The sequence below is a fragment of the Ictalurus furcatus genome, chromosome 9 (assembly GCF_023375685.1).
Source record: "Ictalurus furcatus strain D&B chromosome 9, Billie_1.0, whole genome shotgun sequence".
Taxonomy (NCBI): Eukaryota; Metazoa; Chordata; class Actinopteri; order Siluriformes; family Ictaluridae; genus Ictalurus; species Ictalurus furcatus.
Window position 1 is genome coordinate 14,569,381 of NC_071263.1, and position 20,384 is coordinate 14,589,764.

Below are 20,384 nucleotides of genomic sequence, written 5' to 3' on the forward strand. Positions count from 1 at the left end.
TTTATAAATGGCAACCCTTTATTTCATGTTTAGTTGAATGTACTCTTTAATTTTGTTTTTCTTTTCTACACTATGTATGTATGTATGTATGTATGTATGTATGTATATGTAAGTATAACAAAAAATTAGAATGGTATTGTTGCTATGTGACAAGAAGTATGTTTTCTTTCTTAATAAAAATATTTTGGAAAAAATATTTATAATATAAATATTATATATACTTTTTCAGAAGACCAACATTTCTGTATTATAAATTCTTTATTCTAATATTTTGAGATACTGGATTTTTTATTTCCATGAGCTGTAAACCGTAATCATTAAAACTTTGAAACTAAAAAAGTCTTGAAATATTTCACTTTGTGTAATGAATCTAGAATATATGAAAGTTCCACTTTTATAATTAAATTACGAGGAAAAAAATAAACCTTTCAACGATATTCTATTTTTTTTAGGATGCACCTGTATATGGTTTTGAGTTCAGATTCCCATTGAGCAGATTGATAGTTACCTCTTCAACTCCTCTTCCATCCGTCGTTTACAAGCAGTACATACAGTTTAGTCTAACGGGCAGGGTGTTTGTCTGTAACATTTTAAACCAAATACAAAGGCCAAGACAGTATTATATACTTAGTGCATATGATAATGGGTTTAATGTTGCACTTTTAGTTTACCTTATGAGTAGCAGGAGTTCCTTCACGGTTCTGGGACATTTTGCTCTGATAAAACCAAGATGTTTCTGATATTACAGAAAATACAAACAACCTTCTTTTTTGTTATTGCAATATACGAACGGTTTAATTCTGCAGACCACACATTGATCTAAAAAAAAACAAACAAACAAAAAAAAAAACAACTGTCATCAGAGTGAAGTTCTTTTTTTTTTTTTTTTTTTTTTTTTACAGTTTTTACTCGCAGAGCAGCTTTGCGTCTAATTGGTTGGTTGTATGAGAAAAACCAAACAGCAGCCAATCCGAAAACAGAGTGCGGGACACTACGAGCCAATCATAGAGCTGGATGTGGGATTTGTCGAAAAACGGTGGGGAAAGAAAACACGTCTGCCAAGTCCAGCGCTTGAATGTGATGCCACTTCCGCAGTTGTGCTCCACTCATTCGCCCCAGCGGGCTGTGGCGCCGTGTACCTGCTTCAGCTCCTCAATCATGAGAAAGGAAAAACAATTGGGCGTCAGGACAAGCGATTATCAGGACCGACGTGAACGCGGCTTTGTGTATATAAATACAGATATATGTAGAATGGAGTAATACAGTTTGGATGTATTGACTGTGTTAGTTTAGCTCTACACGGAGTTGTTTGGAGAGAGGTAGTCACTGTAGTGTGAGCTAGCTAGCGTTAGTTAGCAGTCCAGGTTTTCACTGGCTGGTGTTCACGAGCTGTTCCACTCGGCTTTATCGGAGGGGACAAAGGCTCGGTAAAGCTGGCGAGGTAGCCCATGATGAATCGCTTCCGAAAGTGGCTGTATAAGCCGAAGGTAAGTGTGACGTAAACCCGGGACTGTGATTTTACATCACGCCTGTATCTCGGCTAATAATGCAGCTGGATTGGGATTAGCTCATTTATGAGCGCTGCTGGTGTGCTGTATTGTCGAGCTCGTATTTGCTCACATACAGCGCTGTTTAGCTAAAAACAAACAAAAACCCCTGACTAACTTACTTCTGGGTGTCCTGACAGACGTGGCGGGTAATTCTGCTTTTATTTTACATGACGCCAAAATGACTCCTTCACCTTTAATTATGTGAAGAGCCCCATATTGAGTTTAGGTAGACAGTGGAGCTCCTGACTTTCCTTCAGTCCCAGTGCTGTAAATTCTTCAATTACAAACTGTGTGCTGTTCTTACATTCATCCTCACCTCACAGTCCAAGGACAGGTCTGTCCTGTCTCACATCCTTACTAGGTATTGCAACAATTTCATAGGTATTTATTTTACTACGTATAGTGAGTGTAGTGTTGTGTATGTCCTTGTCTTTCTTATCTTTATTGTAATGTGTAAAGTCTAAGCACAACAAGAGCTCAACAACAACCACCGAACCCCCTCAGTACAGATATGTGTGTGTGTGTATGTATGTGTATGTGTGTGTATATATATATATATATATATATATATATATATATATATATATATATATAATCCAATTATTCAAATATTAGCCTTATTGTCTAAATGTTTTTGGCTGTTGTAGACATTTAGAGTACTATGGCTTCAGTGTGCACCTAACCAGTAAAGTATGCTTGTCATTTCTGAATAATAATACCAGGATTAATAGGGTCATTTAACAAAGTACAATTAATCCCACAATTGCTGAAATAGGTTGGAGGCTTCTTGTGCAGAGGGCTGGGAAAGTATTGTAATTTAAAGGCCATTGTTTCCAGTCCCCCAAAGAAAGCTAAATGTAATTCATAAAGTATTTAGGGAAAGTGTAGAGGAGTCAAAGTAGGATACACGACACTGGGTCTGAATATGTTGCTTTCAGACATTCACATATTTTTATTTTGCTCGCACATGAATTTTCTAATAAACATTCAATATCATATTTTTATTATATAGTTAATGACCTTATAACATAGTGAGTAAATTCAATATAGAAAGTCCATCTGGAAACTCTTTAAAAACAGGTCAAGAAACGGGCAAGAATCCTGTACTGCTCCAGTGCCTGGATTTCATGTGTATTCATCTTTGTGTCTCCAAATCATAACATTTAAAAAAGATCATATAGTAACACAATTCTGAGCATGAAGATTATCTTCTGTCACAGCTACAGCCTGCTCCAGAGTTAATGGCACCATGTTTGTGTAAAAGATTTAGGGTTAAAATGAAAAGGGTTTTTAAAGAGAAAAAAAAAACAGTTATGAAAAATGGCTTTGTGAGTTAATTAGATTAATCTCACAACTTTTAAGTGACCTCAATTTATTCTAAAAGGTATATTTTTAACAAAAGCATTTGTGATGATTATTGGAACCCCTTGGAATTCTTATCAACATAATGTAATGGAAGCATGTTCGTGTGTATATTAGGGATGGGCGATATGGATATAAACTGTGTCATGATATTTTCTGGTATTTATTGCGATAACGATATCAGTGACTATGTAAAAATATAGTACCATTCAACTTTTTTTATATTTAACTTTTTTATATTTAACTTTTTTTTTTTCCTCAGTGTTTATGAATTCATTAGCAGTCATCCACTGTTCCCTGTTTGACTGGAGTATAAATATGAAGTGAGACAGAGGATAGATTTCCTTAGTCATTCATCAACATGGGGAAGGTTAGGGACTACTCAAATAAAATGAGATAAATGTGTGTTGACCTTCGTAAGTCAGGAAAACCGATGTTTCTTCAGAACCATTTTGCTGTTCATTACCAAGGGTGGCAATAATTCAGCATCTGACTGTAGCTCTATTGCTTTCATTTCTCTAGACTTTCAATGGAAATTGTGAATTGTGGAAGCAGGAACTCATCGTGTCCTGGTAATTTGTTCATTAATAACTGTGAATTTGTTACATGTGAAAGCATGGAGGAGCTTGCTGTTAAGTGCTGACTTGGGTGGATGTAGTCACCATCAAGGATGGATCAAGTCACTGTTTTTGTTTGCACTTCCCGCTTAAGTAGAAAGAATTTGCATCACAACCCGAGAATAGACATGCAGAGCATGACCTCACCGTTGCATTACAACAGGAACGTTTCACCGATTGGTGTTTCTGAGAGACATCGTGCTGGAGCTTTTACAGTGTAATGGCTCACCAGAGTTCCGGTAGGAGTTCACTAGCATACTACTTACCATCAGCACTGATTAAATTTTAGCACAGACTCCTAACTGGTGAATTTTCAATGTCTGGCACAATTCAATAAAGCTTTGGGTGAGTCCTTATGTTTGTCTGTATTGCGTCGCCTAATTTGCTCTGACTTTGCATCTCAGTGATATGATATCCATCTAACAGCACTGTTCTGACTAACTGTGTGTAGTGCAACTTACTAGAAATAAGAACATGATACCAGGATAAAGAGGGACCAAGCTTTACTGTTTGAGTCTCCTGGGTTTTTTTTTTTGGGTTAATAGTTCAATAGTCCAATAGTCCTGGTTTATTGAAGGGTTACTTGAGATCAGAAGATATTCTCAAGCTATTTTTCCACACTGAATACCCTTAGTCTGTGATGTGTGATTGAGTTAACTAAAAGAATCAACCTTACAATGACCTTTGGTTAACCACATTAGATAATAAATCAGCTACAAATTTGCCTGGTCTTTCATGTCCCTAGCAGGCTGAGGTGTGTATGATTACACAGCGTAGCACATACTTCTGACGTAAGGTGTACACTCCAGGAGATAGCAGATAATGAAATGTGACCTTCCGTTTGTGAATCCCATGTTAAGCACACGGTATTTTCTTTCAACTGGATTAACTAAAGAGAAGCAGTTATTCTTTGCTGGTTAAATCTGCTAAAGTATATATTTGCTTAGTGAACATTGCAGAGCTAGGGGTCTGCTGAGTGGACAAATCAGCTTATCCCCCTCCACACCAGAGTGTGTACCAAACACGTGCCATAACCAAGATCAGTTCATAACATGTGCAGATTACAAATGAGCTTTCTAAACATGCTCTTTCTTGCCTTGGGCGAAAAATACCAGATCCAAAATTGCAACAACAAAAATAAATAAATTGCCAAAAGTATCAGTGTGTGAGTCTCTGGGTGATTACAAGTGTTTACTGAGTGCTTTCTTTTTATTTAGTAATGTGCACCTGCATGAATCAGTGACCCTAATAGCTAAGCAGAGAAACCCATAATAATAGGAACAGCAGGTCGTAAGGCCTTAGTGGTTAGTGTGAGGCACAATAATGTGAAAAGGTTTTTGGAATCCTCTCTGGAACATTTCCCTCCCCAACCCATGATGCACTGCCTGGAGAATGTTCCTTGTGGTGTGTGGAATGCGGAGGAAGAAGGCCAAAGGTCTGCCTGTGGTTCAGTACACTTTTTGATTCCAGTTTTGATATCATTTCCTACTATTATACAGCAGCCTGTGTTTCTTTCTGGTCACATTTTTTTGGACTGAGTGGCTGGTCTTCACTCCTCAAGAATGTTCAGCACTATAGTACATACACTGGGCAATGGACAGTGGTCACTGTTCATGCAGATACATGCACAGACATCTAAGTAGATCAGTTTTCTATTCAATGCTTCATGACCAACTCTCTGTCTTCTTGTTGTCTGGTGCAGAGGTCGGACCCTCAGTTACTCGCCCAGTTTTACTATGCCGATGAAGAGCTGAACCAGGTGGCCTCGGAACTGGATAGTCTGGACGGCAGGAAGGACCCTCAAAGATGCACACTGCTTGTCAACCAGTTCCGCTCATGCCAGGTCGAGTGTCCCATCTCGCCTATTTCTCGTTGCAGGATGATCACTGTGGCGTTTATTTGTAATCAGTGTAAGCATAATGCACACACTAAGTAACTTCATTATAACTACGTTGACATTTCTTTCTGTGTTCCTTTTACTCTTTTGCAGGACAATGTGCTGAATATCATAAACCAGATCATGGATGAGTGTATACCAGAAGACCGAGCAAACAGAGACTTCTGTGTGAAATTTCCGGAGGAGATCCGCCATGACAACCTCGCAGGACAGCTGTGGTTTGGGGCAGAGGTACATTCAAATGACGTTACAAGTCTTGGTTTTAACACATGCAGTCCTAAGATGTTATTCATTTTCCTCTATCCTCTCAGCTTGCTCATTAATGCACTAAAATATCTGTAAAGCCTGCTAGGACCATTTTTAAAAAGGAACATTTAATGTAAATTAGCCAAACGAGTGGGAGTGCATGCGATGGGGTAGCCATAGTGCCATTGCTATATAATACAAGTTGTACTTCCTTCAGTGAATAACAGTTTGTAAACACTGGTTTCTTTGTCCAGTGTCTAGCAGCAGGCTCAATCATAATGAACCGGGAGATCGAGAGTATGGCGATGCGGCCACTGGCCAAAGACTTGACACGCAGTTTGGAGGAGGTGCGCAACATCACCCGTGACCAAGCGCTGCGAGACCTCAACTTCTACACAGAGCGCATGAGGGAGGCACTGCGACAGTTTGACGGCCTATTTGCCGAGTTTGAGCTCAGGTACACACACCGTTCTGCTTATTTTTATATCACAATATTATAATGATATAATAACGTTTATACCACAGCACAATTAGATACTTTAATCTGATTAGTTAGAAGGTGTTGATTTAATATTCTCTAGAACCAAATTTTTTCAATTCAAATTAGTTTTACATTAATGCGCTATTTCTGTAACAACTCATTCACAAGTATGTCTATGGTGGATGATCTGCAGAATCTAAAACCACTAATAAATGGGTTTTTCAAAATATAGGCCCATAACCATTCGTATTTTATATACAGTACTGTGCAAAAGCTTTAGGTGCATGCAAAGAAATGCTGTGGAGCAAAATTGCCTTCAAAATAATTAAAGTAAATGTTTCTACATTAAACAAATAAATACCGTAAACAGTACTAAATGAAACAAAGACAAAAAATGAAAATAGTAGTCTCCGATACAATTATAGTTTTATAAGGAAATGAGCTGTAAGATTTATTGAGCATCTTGCAGAACCAGTCCCAGTTCTTCTGGAGTCTTTGACTGTCGTTGCTTCTTATTTTTGCAGCAAAACCCAGCAGCCTTCATTGTGTTTTTTGTCTGAAAAGTGGTCTCTTGCCACGTAATATGCTGCTTTCTTTAATTATATACAAACACTTTTCTGTAACATATAATTTGGTTCTAGAAAACTAATATTTGGGAATCAAAAAAAAATAGGGTGCCTAAAATTTTGCACAGTACTGTATGTCTGTAAGGAGATGTCCATTTCACATTTCTGTAAGGAGTCTTGGCTGTCAGCGTGTTTTAAGTTTTCTGTCTTTACAACAGAGGACTTTGCGCTCGTTAGTTTCTCGATAACATGAAAAGCTGCATTTCTTTGGTCTTACTGACATCAAGAGACAGAAAAAGTGTACTAACTTGTCTATAAAAATAAGTGGTTAAAAGTACAACATGCCATTCCTTAATAAATAAAAAATTGTAACAGTTAACAAATTGTTGTGGTATAAAAGGAATAAAACACTTCAGGATGTGCTATTATTAATACTTCTGTTATTAATACATTTGTAAATACTTTGGAATGGTAACAGTATCACACCAACCCAGAGTTGATTATTTTCTATAACAGTAGTTGTAATTGGTATTATAACTAAACCATGTGTGTCAGTATTGTGGGGTAACCTAAGTCGGTTTCTTGCTGGTTATGTTGTATTACAGTTATGTATCAGCCATGGTGCCTGTAAAGTCTCCTAAAGAGTACTACGTCCAGCAGGAGGTGATTGTGCTCTTCTGTGAGACGGTAGAGAGGTGAGTGACACAGACAGCTAAAACAATGTTTTGTTTACAGTCACACACACATTCACACTCGTACACACGCTTAATATTTTTGCCTTTCATATTTAACCTATTCTACTTGTGAAACTTACTAAGCAAAGAAGAAAAAAAAAACAGGCATTGGCAGGAAATGTGCAAAAGTGTTCATGCAGAGTTGTGGTCAGTCCAACTTTGTTTGGAGAAAAATAGAAACCATCAGGCAGTACACGGTTCAAACACAGTTCACTCTTTGAATTCAGTAATTCTGAACGTAGTATCTGTTTCAAGGGCCCTAAAACTTGGCTATCTCACACAAGACATGATCGATGATTATGAACCTGCTCTCATGTTTACAATCCCCCGACTAGCTATTGTGTGGTAAGTGATCATCTTTTCTAGTAACTACCATTTCTTTTCTTTTTTTTCCCCCGACTACTCCAGATGAATGATTTGAAATGAATAATCCCTTTTTACTTTTAATTCAGAGAAATAGTGTTTCTGATTTCTGCTATAATTTTCTTCGTGTTGTTAGCGGACTTGTTGTGTATCCTGATGGACCTCTTAACCTGGAAAACAAACCAGAGGACATGTCAGAACTCTTCCGACCTTTTCGCACATTACTGAAGAAAATTAGGTATGGGTGTTCAGTGTTTTCTAACCAATACAAAACCAACCACATTTTTTTCCCTTGGACATTATTTGGTTACAGTAATTGCAATTATCTACTGGTTAACCTATATACAGTGGTGCTTGAAAGTTTGTGAAACCTTTTAGAATCTTCTGTATATCTGCATAAATATGACTTAAAACATCATCAGATTTTCACACAAGTCCTAAAAGTAGATAAAGAGAACCCAATTAAACAAATGAGACAAAAATATTATACTTGGTCTTTTTATTTATTGAGAAAAATGATCCAATACCTGTGAGTGGCAAAAGTATGTGAACCTTTGCTTTCAGTATCTGGCAGTAGACTTTGACTTGACCATTCCAAAACATTAACTTTATTCTTCTTTAACCATTCTTTAGTAAAACGACTTGTGTGCTTAGGGTCGTTGTCTTGCTGCATGACTCATTTTCTCAGTTCAGTTCACGGACAGGTGTCCTTTCATTTTTCCTGTAGTATTCACTGGTGTAACTCAGAATTCATTGTTCCATCAATGATGGCAAGTCATCTAGATGCAGCAAAACAGGCCCAAACCATGATACTACCACCACTATGTTTCACAGATGGGTTAAGTTTCTTAAGCTGGAATGCAGTGTTTTCCTCTCTCCAAACATAACACTTCTCATTTAAGCTATTTTGGTCTCATCTATCCACATAACATTTTTCCAGGAGCCTTCTGGCTTGTCCATGTCTTTATCAAACTGCAGACAGGCAGCAGTGTTCTTTTTGGAGAGCAGTGGCTTTCTCCTTGCAACCCTGCCATGCACACCATTGTTGTTCAATGTTCTCCTGATGGTGGACTCATGAACATTAACATTAGCCAATGTGAGAGAGTCCTTTAGATGTTTAGAAGGGTTCCTTTGTGACCTTGTGGACTATTACACGTCTTTCTCTTGGAGTGATCTTTGTTGGTGGACTGCTCCTGTGGAAGGTAACAATGGTCTTGAAATTCCTCCATTTGTACACAATCTGTCTGACTGTGGATTGGTGGAGTCCAAACTCTTTAGAGATGGTTTTGTAACATTTTCCAGCATGATGAGCATCAAAAACTGTTTTTCTGATGTCCACAGAAATCTCCTTTGTTTGTGCCATGATGCAATTCCACAAACATGTGTTGTGAAGATCAGACTTTCTGAGATCCCTGGTTTTTTTAAAAATAAAACAAGGTGCTCACTCACACCTAATTGTCATCCCATTGATTGAAATCACCTGACTCTAATTTCACCTTCAAATTAAACTAATATACTAATCCTAGAGGTTCACACACCATCTTTTGCCACTCACAGATATGTAATATTTTCCACTGATAATTTTCTTCAATAAATAAGACAGAGTATAATATTTTTGTCTCATTTGTTTAACTGGGTTGTCTTTATCTACTTTTAGAACTTGTGTGAAAATCTGTTGATGTTTTAGGTCATTTATGCAGAGAGGGTTCAAACTTTCAAGCACCACTGCAGTATGTAGTCATTTATTTGGGTGTAGCTTTCTTCTCTTGCATAACCTTTTAACAAGATGTTTGTGAGAGCTAGACTTACTGTTCTCATAGTGCTAATAACCGTGTGGTTTATAGGGCTCAGTGGTTAGCCACTTGTTTTCATCACAGTATAGCACAACATACTTTTAAATGATGTTTTTGTGGTTTTGATGCAGGGACCTGTTGCAGACTCTGACAGACGAGGAGTTAACGACCCTGGAGCGGAATCTCTGTATCTCGCAGGATGGGGAGTTTCCTGGAGACCCTATCTCCTCTACCTCAGAGTCTGCTACCTCTATCAACTCCAAGAGTCAGGCGGAGGAGTCCCAGAAAAGAGAAGAGCAAAAGGAAGTGGAGAAGGGGACAGAGCTGGCTCTGTGTTCCTCTCAGTGTGAGGAGGAGGATGCATGGGAGAAGGACCAGGAACAGCAGGAGGTTCCAAGTGAAGGAGATGAGGACACCGAAGTGGACCTGGCCTGTTCCATGCAGTATGACGAAGAGGAGATTGAGCAGCTCAACATGATGGTACATCGTGTTGGTGATCACATGTCCTCACTGCTCTCACCACCAAGCCAGAGGCCATCTCCAGCTCATTATCACCGAAAAAAACAGACTAGCGTGGGCGGATCTAGTGTGCCCTCAAGCACTGAAAACTCTCCTCACCGAGCTCCTGGCCCCCAGCACGAGGAAGACGAGCGAGTCTTCTTCATGGACGACCTGGAAGGCATGGGCAGTGTTGGCGATGCTGGAACTAGCTCAGGGGAACTCCGACAGGGACAGCGAGTCTCTCCAATCGTGAACCTCGGATCCCTCAAGCACATCAGGCCAGAGATTACAAGTGACTCCACCTCCAATGGATGGATGACAGCTTGTCATTCAAATGAGGATTTTGATCAGAGCAGCCAGGATAAACTGTGCCTCTCTTCTGGACCTGCAGGAACCCCAGAAACCTTACCACTTGTGAATGGCTGGGAGGGGCAGTTGGATGGGGAGGAAGGGGAAGGGGGGGAGCCAGCAGAGGTCATTGCCCACCGGACAGGTGGGATGAAGCTGTCGGCCACTGTGATCTTTAACCCACGCTCACCTAACCAGCCTGAGTTGGTGGTTTTGCCACGCTCAACCGAGGGAACTGCTCACCGCCTGCTCAACTCCTGTGTGTGCTGCACAGCTGGATGTGTCGATTCCCATGATGACCCCACTAACACAGATAGCACAACTGAAGATGGGATTCTGGAGTTTAGGAAGTGCAAGCTTGCCATCACAAGCACCGTTATCCAGTCAGCAATGGGAGCCTGTGGCACGGGGAAGGGAGATGCCCCTTTGCCCCTCCCGCCTCCACCTGGCCCACAGCAATTGAGAGAGGAGGCTGAGGACCAAGATAGAGGAAGGCTTCCTCATGCCCCCTGTTGTGAGAAGTGCCTTGCCAATAGCTCCAAGCTGTCCCCGCACAGAGATACTGGAGAGGACGAGTCAAGAGATGGATACGCCCATCAGGAAAGAGCCTGCAGAGTAATGGCTAGCTCTGCATCAAAGGAGAAACATCCCAAAGAAGACAACAAAAATGACTCCAGGTTTGTGTGTGTTTGATGAGAAAGAGAGAGCACAAGAAGGACCGACAGAGATTTATCCTTCCTTATATATTTTTTAAATCGATTTTCTTTTTTAAATATGTTTTCCTATATTTTTAATATTGTTAGTTGCTTTCTGACTTCTATTTTTAATTTTCATAATTCATTATTGAATCCTTATTCAGTTTTTTTTGCTTATTTTCCTTTGCCCCTCCCACCCCAAATATTCCTTGAATGGTGGGTTTCAGTTTACAGGGATCCCCTCTCAGTTCAGGCACCAGCAGTGACTGTGAGAGTGTGTCTGTCACCACATGCAGTCTGTCCAGTTCATGCACCCCCAGGTAAATAAAAATAGCTTTTACCCAAAGTGCAGTGATGTTCCCTGGGTGCACCATGTGTTTGGTCTGCACTCGCAAAACGCAACCATTGTTGCCTTGTTGAGTTAAATTTCTTCTCTCTGTGTCTCTGTCCTTTCAACCGTCCTGCCAGTAGTTTGACCACCAGCTCTGAGATGTCTGAGGAGCTTGATCACCAGGAGCTTCAGCTGGCCCTGCAAGCTTCTAAACTGGTTGCTCACAACAAAATACGTGCTCGCTTCCATAGCAGTAGTGACCTCATCCATCGTTTGTTTGTCTGCATATCAGGTATGTGCTCACTTTGAATTTAATCATTTATATTTGAACATTCTGTGGCAGATGTAAATCATTTTGGGAAAAAGTGCCAAATGAATAATTGTTAGTAAAACTTGTATAATAAAGAGGAAGGTCAAACAGGTTTGTTTTTATATCTATCTATCTATCTATCTATCTATCTATATATATATATATATATATATATATATATATATATATATATATATATATACACACATATACCACAGTATCTCACAAAAGTGAGTACACCCCTCACATTTTTGTTAATATTTGATTATATCTTTTCATGTCACAACACTGAAGAAATGACACTTTGCTACAATGTAAAGTAGTGAGTGTACAGCTTGTGTAACAGTGTAAATTTGCTGTCCCCTCAAAATAACTCAACACACAGCCATTAATGTCTAAACCGCTGGCAACAAAAGTGAGTACACCCCTAAATGAAAATGTCCAAATTGGGCCCAAAGTGTCAGTATTTTGTGTGGCCACCATTATTTTCCAGCACTGCCTTAACCATCTTGGGCATGGAGTTCACCAGAGCTTCACAGGTTGCCACTGGAGTCCTCTTCCACTCCTCCATGACGACATCACGGAGCTGGTGGATGTTAGAGACCTTGTGCTCCTCCACCTTCCGTTTGAATATACCCCAAAGATGCTCAATAGGGTTTAGGTCTGGAGACATGCTTAGCAGTCCATCACCTTCACCCTCAGCTTCTTTAGCAAGGTAGTGGTCGTCTTGGAGGTGTGTTTGGGGTCGTTATCATGCTGGGATCATGCTCTGCTTCGGTATGTCACAGTACATGTTGGCATTCATGGTTCCCTCAATGAACTGTAGCTCCCCAGTGCCGGCAGCACTCATGCAGCCCCAGACCATGACACTCCCACCACTATGCTTGACTGTAGGCAAGACACACTTGTCTTTGTACTCCTCACCTGGTTGCCGCTACACATGCTTGACACCATCTGGACCAAATAAGTTTATCTTGGTCTCATCAGAACACAGGACATGGTTCCAGTAATCCATGTGCTTAGTCTGCTTGTCTTCAGCAAACTGTTTGCGAGCTTTCTTGCGCATCATCTTTAGAAGAGGCTTCCTTCTGGAACGACAGCCATGCAGACCAATTTGATGCAGTGTGCGGCGTATGGTCTGAGCACTGACAGGGTGACCCCCACCCCTTCAACCTCTGCAGCAATGCTGGCAGCACTCATACGTCTATTTCCCAAAGACAACCTCTGGATATGATGCTGAGCACGTGCACTCAACTTCTTTGGTCGACCATGGCGAGGCCTGTTCTGAGTGGAACCTGTCCTGTTAAACCGCTGTATGGTCTTGACCACCGTGCTGCAGCTCAGTGTCAGGGTCTTGGCAATCTTCTTATAGGCTAGGCCATCTTTATGTAGAGCAACAATTCTTTTGTTCAGATCCTCAGAGAGTTCTTTGCCATGCGGTGCCATGTTGAACTTCCAGTGACCAATATGAGGGAGTGTGAAAGCAATGACACCAAATTTAAAACACCTGCTCCCCATTCACACCTGAGACCTTGGAACACTAACAAGTCAAATGAAACCGGGGAGGGAAAATGGCTAATTGGGCCGAATTTGGACATTTTCACTTAAAGGTGTACTCACTTTTGTTGCCAGCGGTTTAGACATTAATGGCTGTGTGTTGAGTTATTTTGAGGGGACAGCAAATTTACACTGTTACACAAGCTGTACACTCACTACTTTACATTGTAGCAAAGTGTCATTTCTTCAGTGTTGTCACATTAAAAGATATAATCAAATATTTACAAAAATGTGAGGGTTTGCTCACTTTTGTGAGATACTGTGTGTATATATGTATGTGTGTATGTATGTATATGTAAGGGTCACCTTCATCAGCATATCATGGATGTATGTCTCACCAACAGCATGTTGCTGTACAGTATTGTAGACCTTATGTCGCTGTAAACATGTAAATGATTCAGTGCTGTGAAACAAAGCACTTTTACCTCCATGCGTGTAAAAATTGAGCCCCGTCTCATACAGCAGATTATCTCCGTCTTTGAGCTTACAAAGCTACAAATGGGCCATGTCAATTAGATACAGGGGACTGGGACTGACGAATTTGGGCCAGCTGTAATTACAACACAGCTCAATAAAAATGTGACATGAGACATACCAAAAAAAAAACTATTAAATTTGATCAGTGAGTTATCCCTGGGTATCACTACTGTATAAACAATTTTATAATAAATCTTCTAGAAAACTGATCGACCCCTCAGGATGTCTTTTCTAGTTCATGATTCTGAATTAGACTGAACTGCTGTTGTTTATCTTGGCCAGTCTCTTCAGTGTCAGTTGTTTCTGTATTTTTCAGGACATTCCAAATTCTTGTATTAACTATGCCCAGTGTTTGTGCAATGGCTCTGATTTAATTTTCCCTATTCTCTCAGCTTCAAAATTTCCTCATAGAAAGCTCTCTGGTCTTTGTTTTGTTTTTTTTTTGTTTTGTTTTTTTTAATCCTTTTTAACAACAAATACAGTCTTCACAGGTGAAACCCAGGAAAACCACGATTAGATATTCAAAGCTGTTAATTATCTAAACAATCTAACAGGGCACATCTTGGCAACAAGAAACATCCGTCAGTCAAATATGTTCCAGTATTTTTGATCACTTGAATGATGGGTGGGTTCAGACAAAAGGTACCATGTTCTAAGTTGTTGCCTGGTGCACAGTTGGCATTCCAGTTCATCCCAAAGGTGTTCAGTCAGGGTTTAGTATAGGCCACTTGAGTTTTTCCACTCCAACCTTGTCAAACCCTGTTGTCATGGACTATGCTTTGTGCACAGGGGCATTGTCATGCTGAAACAGGTTTGGCCCTTTAGTTCCAGTGAAGGGAGCTCTTGATACTACAGCATACAAAGACGTGTATTCTGAACAACTGTGTGCATCCAACTTTGTGGCAATAGTTTGGGGAAAACCCGTGTGTGTGAGAGAGATGGTCAGCTGTCCACATACCTTTGACTGTATAGTGTATTTGAATATTGTAGGGCTGCAACTAACGATTATTTTCATAATCGATTAGTTGGCCGGTTATTTTTTGATTAATCGGAGGGGGGGGGGCTTCCAGTGCCCTTTTTTCATTTATTTAAAATAAAATGCACAAATGGAATGTTACATATATAAACTTAAGACTAAAACTTTACATAACTGTTTTTGTCCAATTATATAAAACTGAAAAGAACCCAATAAACACATCAGAATACATATTAATTTAGGACTGTAGTTTAATTCCATGCTTTTTTATACTTCTATAAAAAGTTATGCATAAATACTTATATAAGTAAGTATTTATGCATACATTTTTATGGATGCACAAACAGCACTGAATTTTACAGTCCTAGCAATCACCGGTTGATTTTAAGAACCTGTAATTCCCCAGGGATTGGTTCAGGTACCATTGGTACAAATACCAGGTTCAATTACATTTTATTGTTGGTGTGACATTTAATTTGACTCTCTGAATTATCTTTTGTTTATTTTATGTCAATGCGACACTTGAACTTGTCTACCACTCATAGGTTTTTGCAAATTATCATTTCATTTGTAAATAAATTTAAAATAAATCCATCAATGAACGATCGTCAGCTCCGCTAACATGATATCTGAGAATGCACGCAAACAGCTAAATTAATTTAAAACATTAATTTTAAAATACTGATCGGAAGGTCGGGAGTTCAAGCCCCAGCACTGCCAAGCTGCCACTGTTGGGCCCTTGAGCAAGGCCCTTAACCCTCTCTGCTCCAGGGGTGCTGTATCATGGCTGACCCTGCGCTCTGACCCCAGCTTCCTGACAGGCTGGGGTATGCGAAGAAAACAATTTCACTGTGCTCTACTGTATATGTGACTCAATAAAGACTCATAATCATTATCATATATTTTGATACATTTAACAAAAATATACATAATATTTAAACATTTTAAAAAAGCTTTCCTACGGACCCCCTGCAATTACACCACTGACCACTAGTCCTTGGAAACACTGCACTAAGCGCTAGTGCAGAGTGCATAGTGTAAGTATATAGTGCGTCATTTGGGACACAACTTTAGTATTTACTCTCCGAAGCGTGTTTTCGGAACAGAAGTAACGTAATGAGTAAATGTACCGCGCGCAGACCAACTAATCGATAATGAGATTCATTGACAACAATTTTCATAACTGATTTTATCGATTAGTTGTTGCAGCTGTAGAATATTTCACCTTTGCACAGGTACCTTTTGTAGATTATAGCTCACAGATTTCTATAGCAAAATGTACTGGGATCCCCATGCAAATCATTGAACTGCTTTTTTATGATTGTTCACTCTTTTGTTTTATTAATGTCTGCTTTCCCTGTCCTCAGGTGTGGCTGATCAATTGCAAACAAATTATGCAAGTGACCTGAGGAGCATCCTGAAGACGCTGTTTGAGGTCATGGCAACAAAATCCGAGCAAGGGGACAACGAGAAGCAAAATAAAGGTGAGCGAGCATGAGCGATTAAAGCCTTACCTGGGTTATGTGCCTTGTACCATTGATCTGATTTATTAACCGATCTTTTCATTGCAGGACCGAGAGTAGGAAGCGCTGGATTAGAAGACTGCGCTCTTTGTCAAGAGACAATGACCTCGTCAGAACTCGCAGCAAAGGCGCGGGACGGTCAGTTTGAAGGTCAGCAGTGTGTACTCATATTCCGTCCATCTTCTGTACCGAAGAGGATATTACAGTAGAGTACAAAAGTCTTAACACCATTAAGAACCATTTTATTTAATCAGTTATGAAAAAGCAATACACTTTTCTTTGATTTTGATGGATTCATTGTGAAATTATGTATCCTAAACTTTATATGTACTTTGTACTGTATTAAAAAATATTTATTGTTGGATTTAATTACAAATCAAATTCATACACATGCGATAGCATTAATAGTACTATAACAATGAAAAGCTTGCAAGTCCTGTCTAAGTTTAAAAAGTGGCTGATATTATACCAGTATGTTACTTGAATCACATCTCTTATGTTTAGCCTGCATGGCTTATAGTTTATTTATTGTATTTCTTCTCCTTAGACCCTCCTGAGTGGGTTCCGGATGAGGCCTGTAACGCCTGTATCGCCTGCAAGGCTCCTTTCACTGTCATCCGGAGGAAGCACCACTGTAGGAGCTGTGGAAAGGTACAGTACCAAGTACACCCAGAACTATTATGTACTTTTTAACACCTACATCAGTAAATCTCAATCTTGATATGTGATGCATAGAGTATGTGTATGAACCCTGTGTGAGCTCTGTCCTGTCTATTGTAGATCTTCTGCTCCCGCTGCTCTTCACACTCAGCCCCGTTACCACGCTATGGTCAGATGAAGCCTGTGAGGGTGTGCACTCACTGCTACATGTTTCACGTCACACCTTTCTACAGTGACAGGACTAGTGTTTGACTGTAGCCCTGCCTTGCACCACCGTTACACATGGACATAAGCACATATACCACGCGGAAAGATGGAAACGTTTAGCGAAAGTTGCACACACCCTTTTTAAAAAAAAAAAAAAAAAAAAAAAATGGTTACGCATATTTATTTAACCCTATATATAATTGTGCATCTCAAAAAATATTAATATCTTGGAAAAGTTTGGGGGTTTTTTTCCTGTAATATAATTAACAAAGTGAAATATTTCAAGCCTTTTTATTTATTTATTTATTTATTTAAATCTGTATTATTACGGCTTAAAGCTCATGGAAATCAAAAAGTCCATTATCTCAAAATATGAGTATAAAGAACTTATAATACAGAAATTTCAACCTCCTGAAAGGTATGTTCATTTATTCACTCAATCCTTGGTCGGGGCTCCTTTTGCACAAATTACTGCATCAAGCAATTTATTCTAATATTTTGAGATAATGGATTTTTGATTTCCATGAGCTATAAGCCATAATCATAAAGATTAAAACAAAAAGGCTTGAAATAATTCACTTTGTGTAATGAATCTAGAATATATGAAAGATCATTTAATTTATAAAGTGGAAAAAATTTACTTTTCCACACTTCCAGTTTTTTGAGGTGTGTGTGTGTGTGTGTGTGTCGACATCGGAGAAGAAACCCTGAGCAAAGAACAAACTAGCTTTGATGTTCTGATTCATAAATTATCTGAAGTTAATAAATGCTTATTATCAAGCACATTAAGAAATGGCGCCAAAGTATTTGCTGTAATTCTCTTAAATAGAGCATGAAGTGAATTGACAGAACTGAATTGTGATCGATGGTCCCAGTGTTAGGGACTCTCACTCAGTGATCATTTTGAATTAAAACTTTTATTAGTCTTTTGCTAATAGTGATTTGATTTAATAGTGTCAGAAGTTCAATAGGGCTCAGATTCATTACTGAATGTAAACCGTGACGAACACGTGAGCAACTGTGACAAGTATAAAGACAATAATATTAACATTATTTGCACCATTGATTATGCCAGTATGTGCTCATCATAACATACTGAAGAGTTTTTTATTATTATTATTATTCAAAAAGTTTTATTTAAGAAAAGATGCTGCTCTCTGTAAAATAAAAAATGAGGCTTTAGAATATGTGGAATGGCTGAAAATGATATGTATATATATGCTGAAGTGGTTATGTATCTAATAAATAAGAAGATTCTTCTTTTATGCTCTTAATAGCAATGAATGTGTAACCATATAGATGTTTTTTTTTCTATTAGTATTTACTGAAATGAAAGGTAATTGCCTTTTACAGCAGTGTCTGATCCCTCAGCTACTCTTTTAGACAAGTCTCTCCTACCTTTCCACAAAAAACATTTTTTTTTAAATGTAATAACATTGATTTTCATCTTTTGCATGCTTCTCAGCAGTTTTTGAGGTGAACACATTCATTTGACCCAGTTAAAAAATAGACATGGGAAAACTTGATTTGATTTGGGCATTACACAGTGCTGTAAGAATAATCTCAGCACTATTTTTGGTAGAAGTGAACAGTTTACCCCTACCTCATCTGTTCAGCAGATTTCCTCTCAGTATTTTGCCACTTAACCTCAACTGTCTGACTTCCAAAAAAAAAAATCGTTACACTTCTGTCCTTGTTTAAGACACTCCTCCATTGCCCTAGCATTTAGTGTCTTCAATATTTTTTTTTCCTCTAACTAATGGGAAAATGCACTTTTATTTTTATCCTTGAATCTTTAGCTGTCAAATATAATCATAATAGTCATAAAGAGCAAGCTGTTAAAATCTTTAATGTCAATAATTAATTTAATCAGGCCTTTATAAATAGAATATACTGTTTGTATTCTTATTAATAATTTAACTATAAGCTATAATGCTACTGACATTTGTCCCATTAGTTCTAAACAAAACAATTTTTTTTTTGAAAACATTTTACTTTGAGAGCATTCCTTTATAAGAAAATGTTTATCCTAGTTTCTCAGTTCATACAGTTGCCTTCTTGTTCTTCACTCTTTAAGAGTTTACCTCATTGCCTATACCTCTACGCTTATATAAAGTTCTGAGATTTGACCAAGTTAGAGAAATGTGAACACACCTTAGAATATTAATATTCACATCAGTGTTTCAAATTCTGATAACTATTCCACATTATATTTGAGAATATTCCTAATTCTGCAATGCTTCTGTAACATTGTAACGGTACATATGCTAGCTATTAACAGCCCTCTTGAATCTTGGTATCCTCAATGTTTGAGGTCCTCTAACAGTAGTAGTCGGTGTACATAGTACATCAGTGTCTGCTAACGCAAAGCTTTAAAATACAATACCTCTTAACTGCTCAGTCCTTATGCTTATATTATTTTATTAGTTATTTATTTTCATTTTCAGCTAAATAAGCTTTTTGTTGTTGTTGTTGTTCCCACACACCTGGGCAACCAGTTGTCTGTTAGTGAAGTCCATGGGAACACCCTGTTGCTAGAAACTTGCATACAGTTTTTTTTTTTTTTTTTTACATGAGTTGCAAGCTTATGTATTCTAGACTCAAAGATGTAAAAGGCCCCACACTTAAAACTCTTTTGATATCTTTTTATTAGGTTCCCTTATGACATTGCTTCCTTTCTAATGTTGTTGCTGCTCTTCAGGACTATGACTGTACTTTGCCATGATGCTAAGGAAAGGTTAATCACGCAAACAAACAAATCAGCCAGAAGTTGAGATCTTCCCATGGTAGTTTTTTTTTTCTTTTGAAATCCAGCTATTGACCTGGTTTGTCAGAAGTTTAAATTTTACCTGCCACCAATCCTCAGGCCACAATAATTGTGTAGTCATTTTGCATTTTAAGTAAAGAAAAAATAATAATAATAATAAAAAAGGAAAAAAAAGCTTTTTTTTCTTTTACAAAGAACAAAAATGATGATGATAATATATATAATATGTACAAATAAGTTTTTTTCTGTATAAATGATCTGTGAGAGAATTGTATACCCTATTTATTCTAAGCTTGTTTTTGTTTTATAATGGCTGTTTCAATTCAATAAGACGTAAAAGAGAGCTTTTCAAAGTCTTAACTTGAGTATTTGTCATGCAATGAAAGTAATAAACGACACTTTTCCTTTAAAAACTAATCTTGT

General features: G+C 38.4%; 1 protein-coding gene across 4 annotated transcripts; it reads left to right on the plus strand.

Moving 5' to 3' along the window:
* Nucleotides 1-910: 910 nt before the first annotated feature.
* Nucleotides 911-20,375, plus strand: zfyve28 (zinc finger, FYVE domain containing 28). 4 transcript variants are annotated; one of them, XM_053632059.1, is made up of 14 exons: nucleotides 911-1,487; nucleotides 5,232-5,372; nucleotides 5,520-5,657; nucleotides 5,927-6,129; nucleotides 7,325-7,414; nucleotides 7,709-7,798; nucleotides 7,953-8,054; nucleotides 9,741-11,135; nucleotides 11,381-11,473; nucleotides 11,622-11,776; nucleotides 16,172-16,288; nucleotides 16,376-16,477; nucleotides 16,875-16,978; nucleotides 17,108-20,375. In XM_053632059.1, exons 1-14 carry the CDS (start codon nucleotides 1,449-1,451, stop codon nucleotides 17,237-17,239), a joined length of 2,901 nt encoding a protein of 966 aa, XP_053488034.1. In that variant the 5' UTR covers nucleotides 911-1,448; the 3' UTR covers nucleotides 17,240-20,375. The 4 variants fall into 4 exon arrangements, with proteins under 4 accessions (XP_053488034.1, XP_053488035.1, XP_053488036.1 ...); XM_053632060.1 differs by having other exon boundaries at nucleotides 11,625-11,776; XM_053632061.1 differs by lacking the exons at nucleotides 16,172-16,288; nucleotides 16,376-16,477; nucleotides 16,875-16,978; nucleotides 17,108-20,375 and having other exon boundaries at nucleotides 11,388-11,473; nucleotides 11,622-11,755.
* The last annotated feature ends 9 nt before the right edge of the window (nucleotides 20,376-20,384 follow it).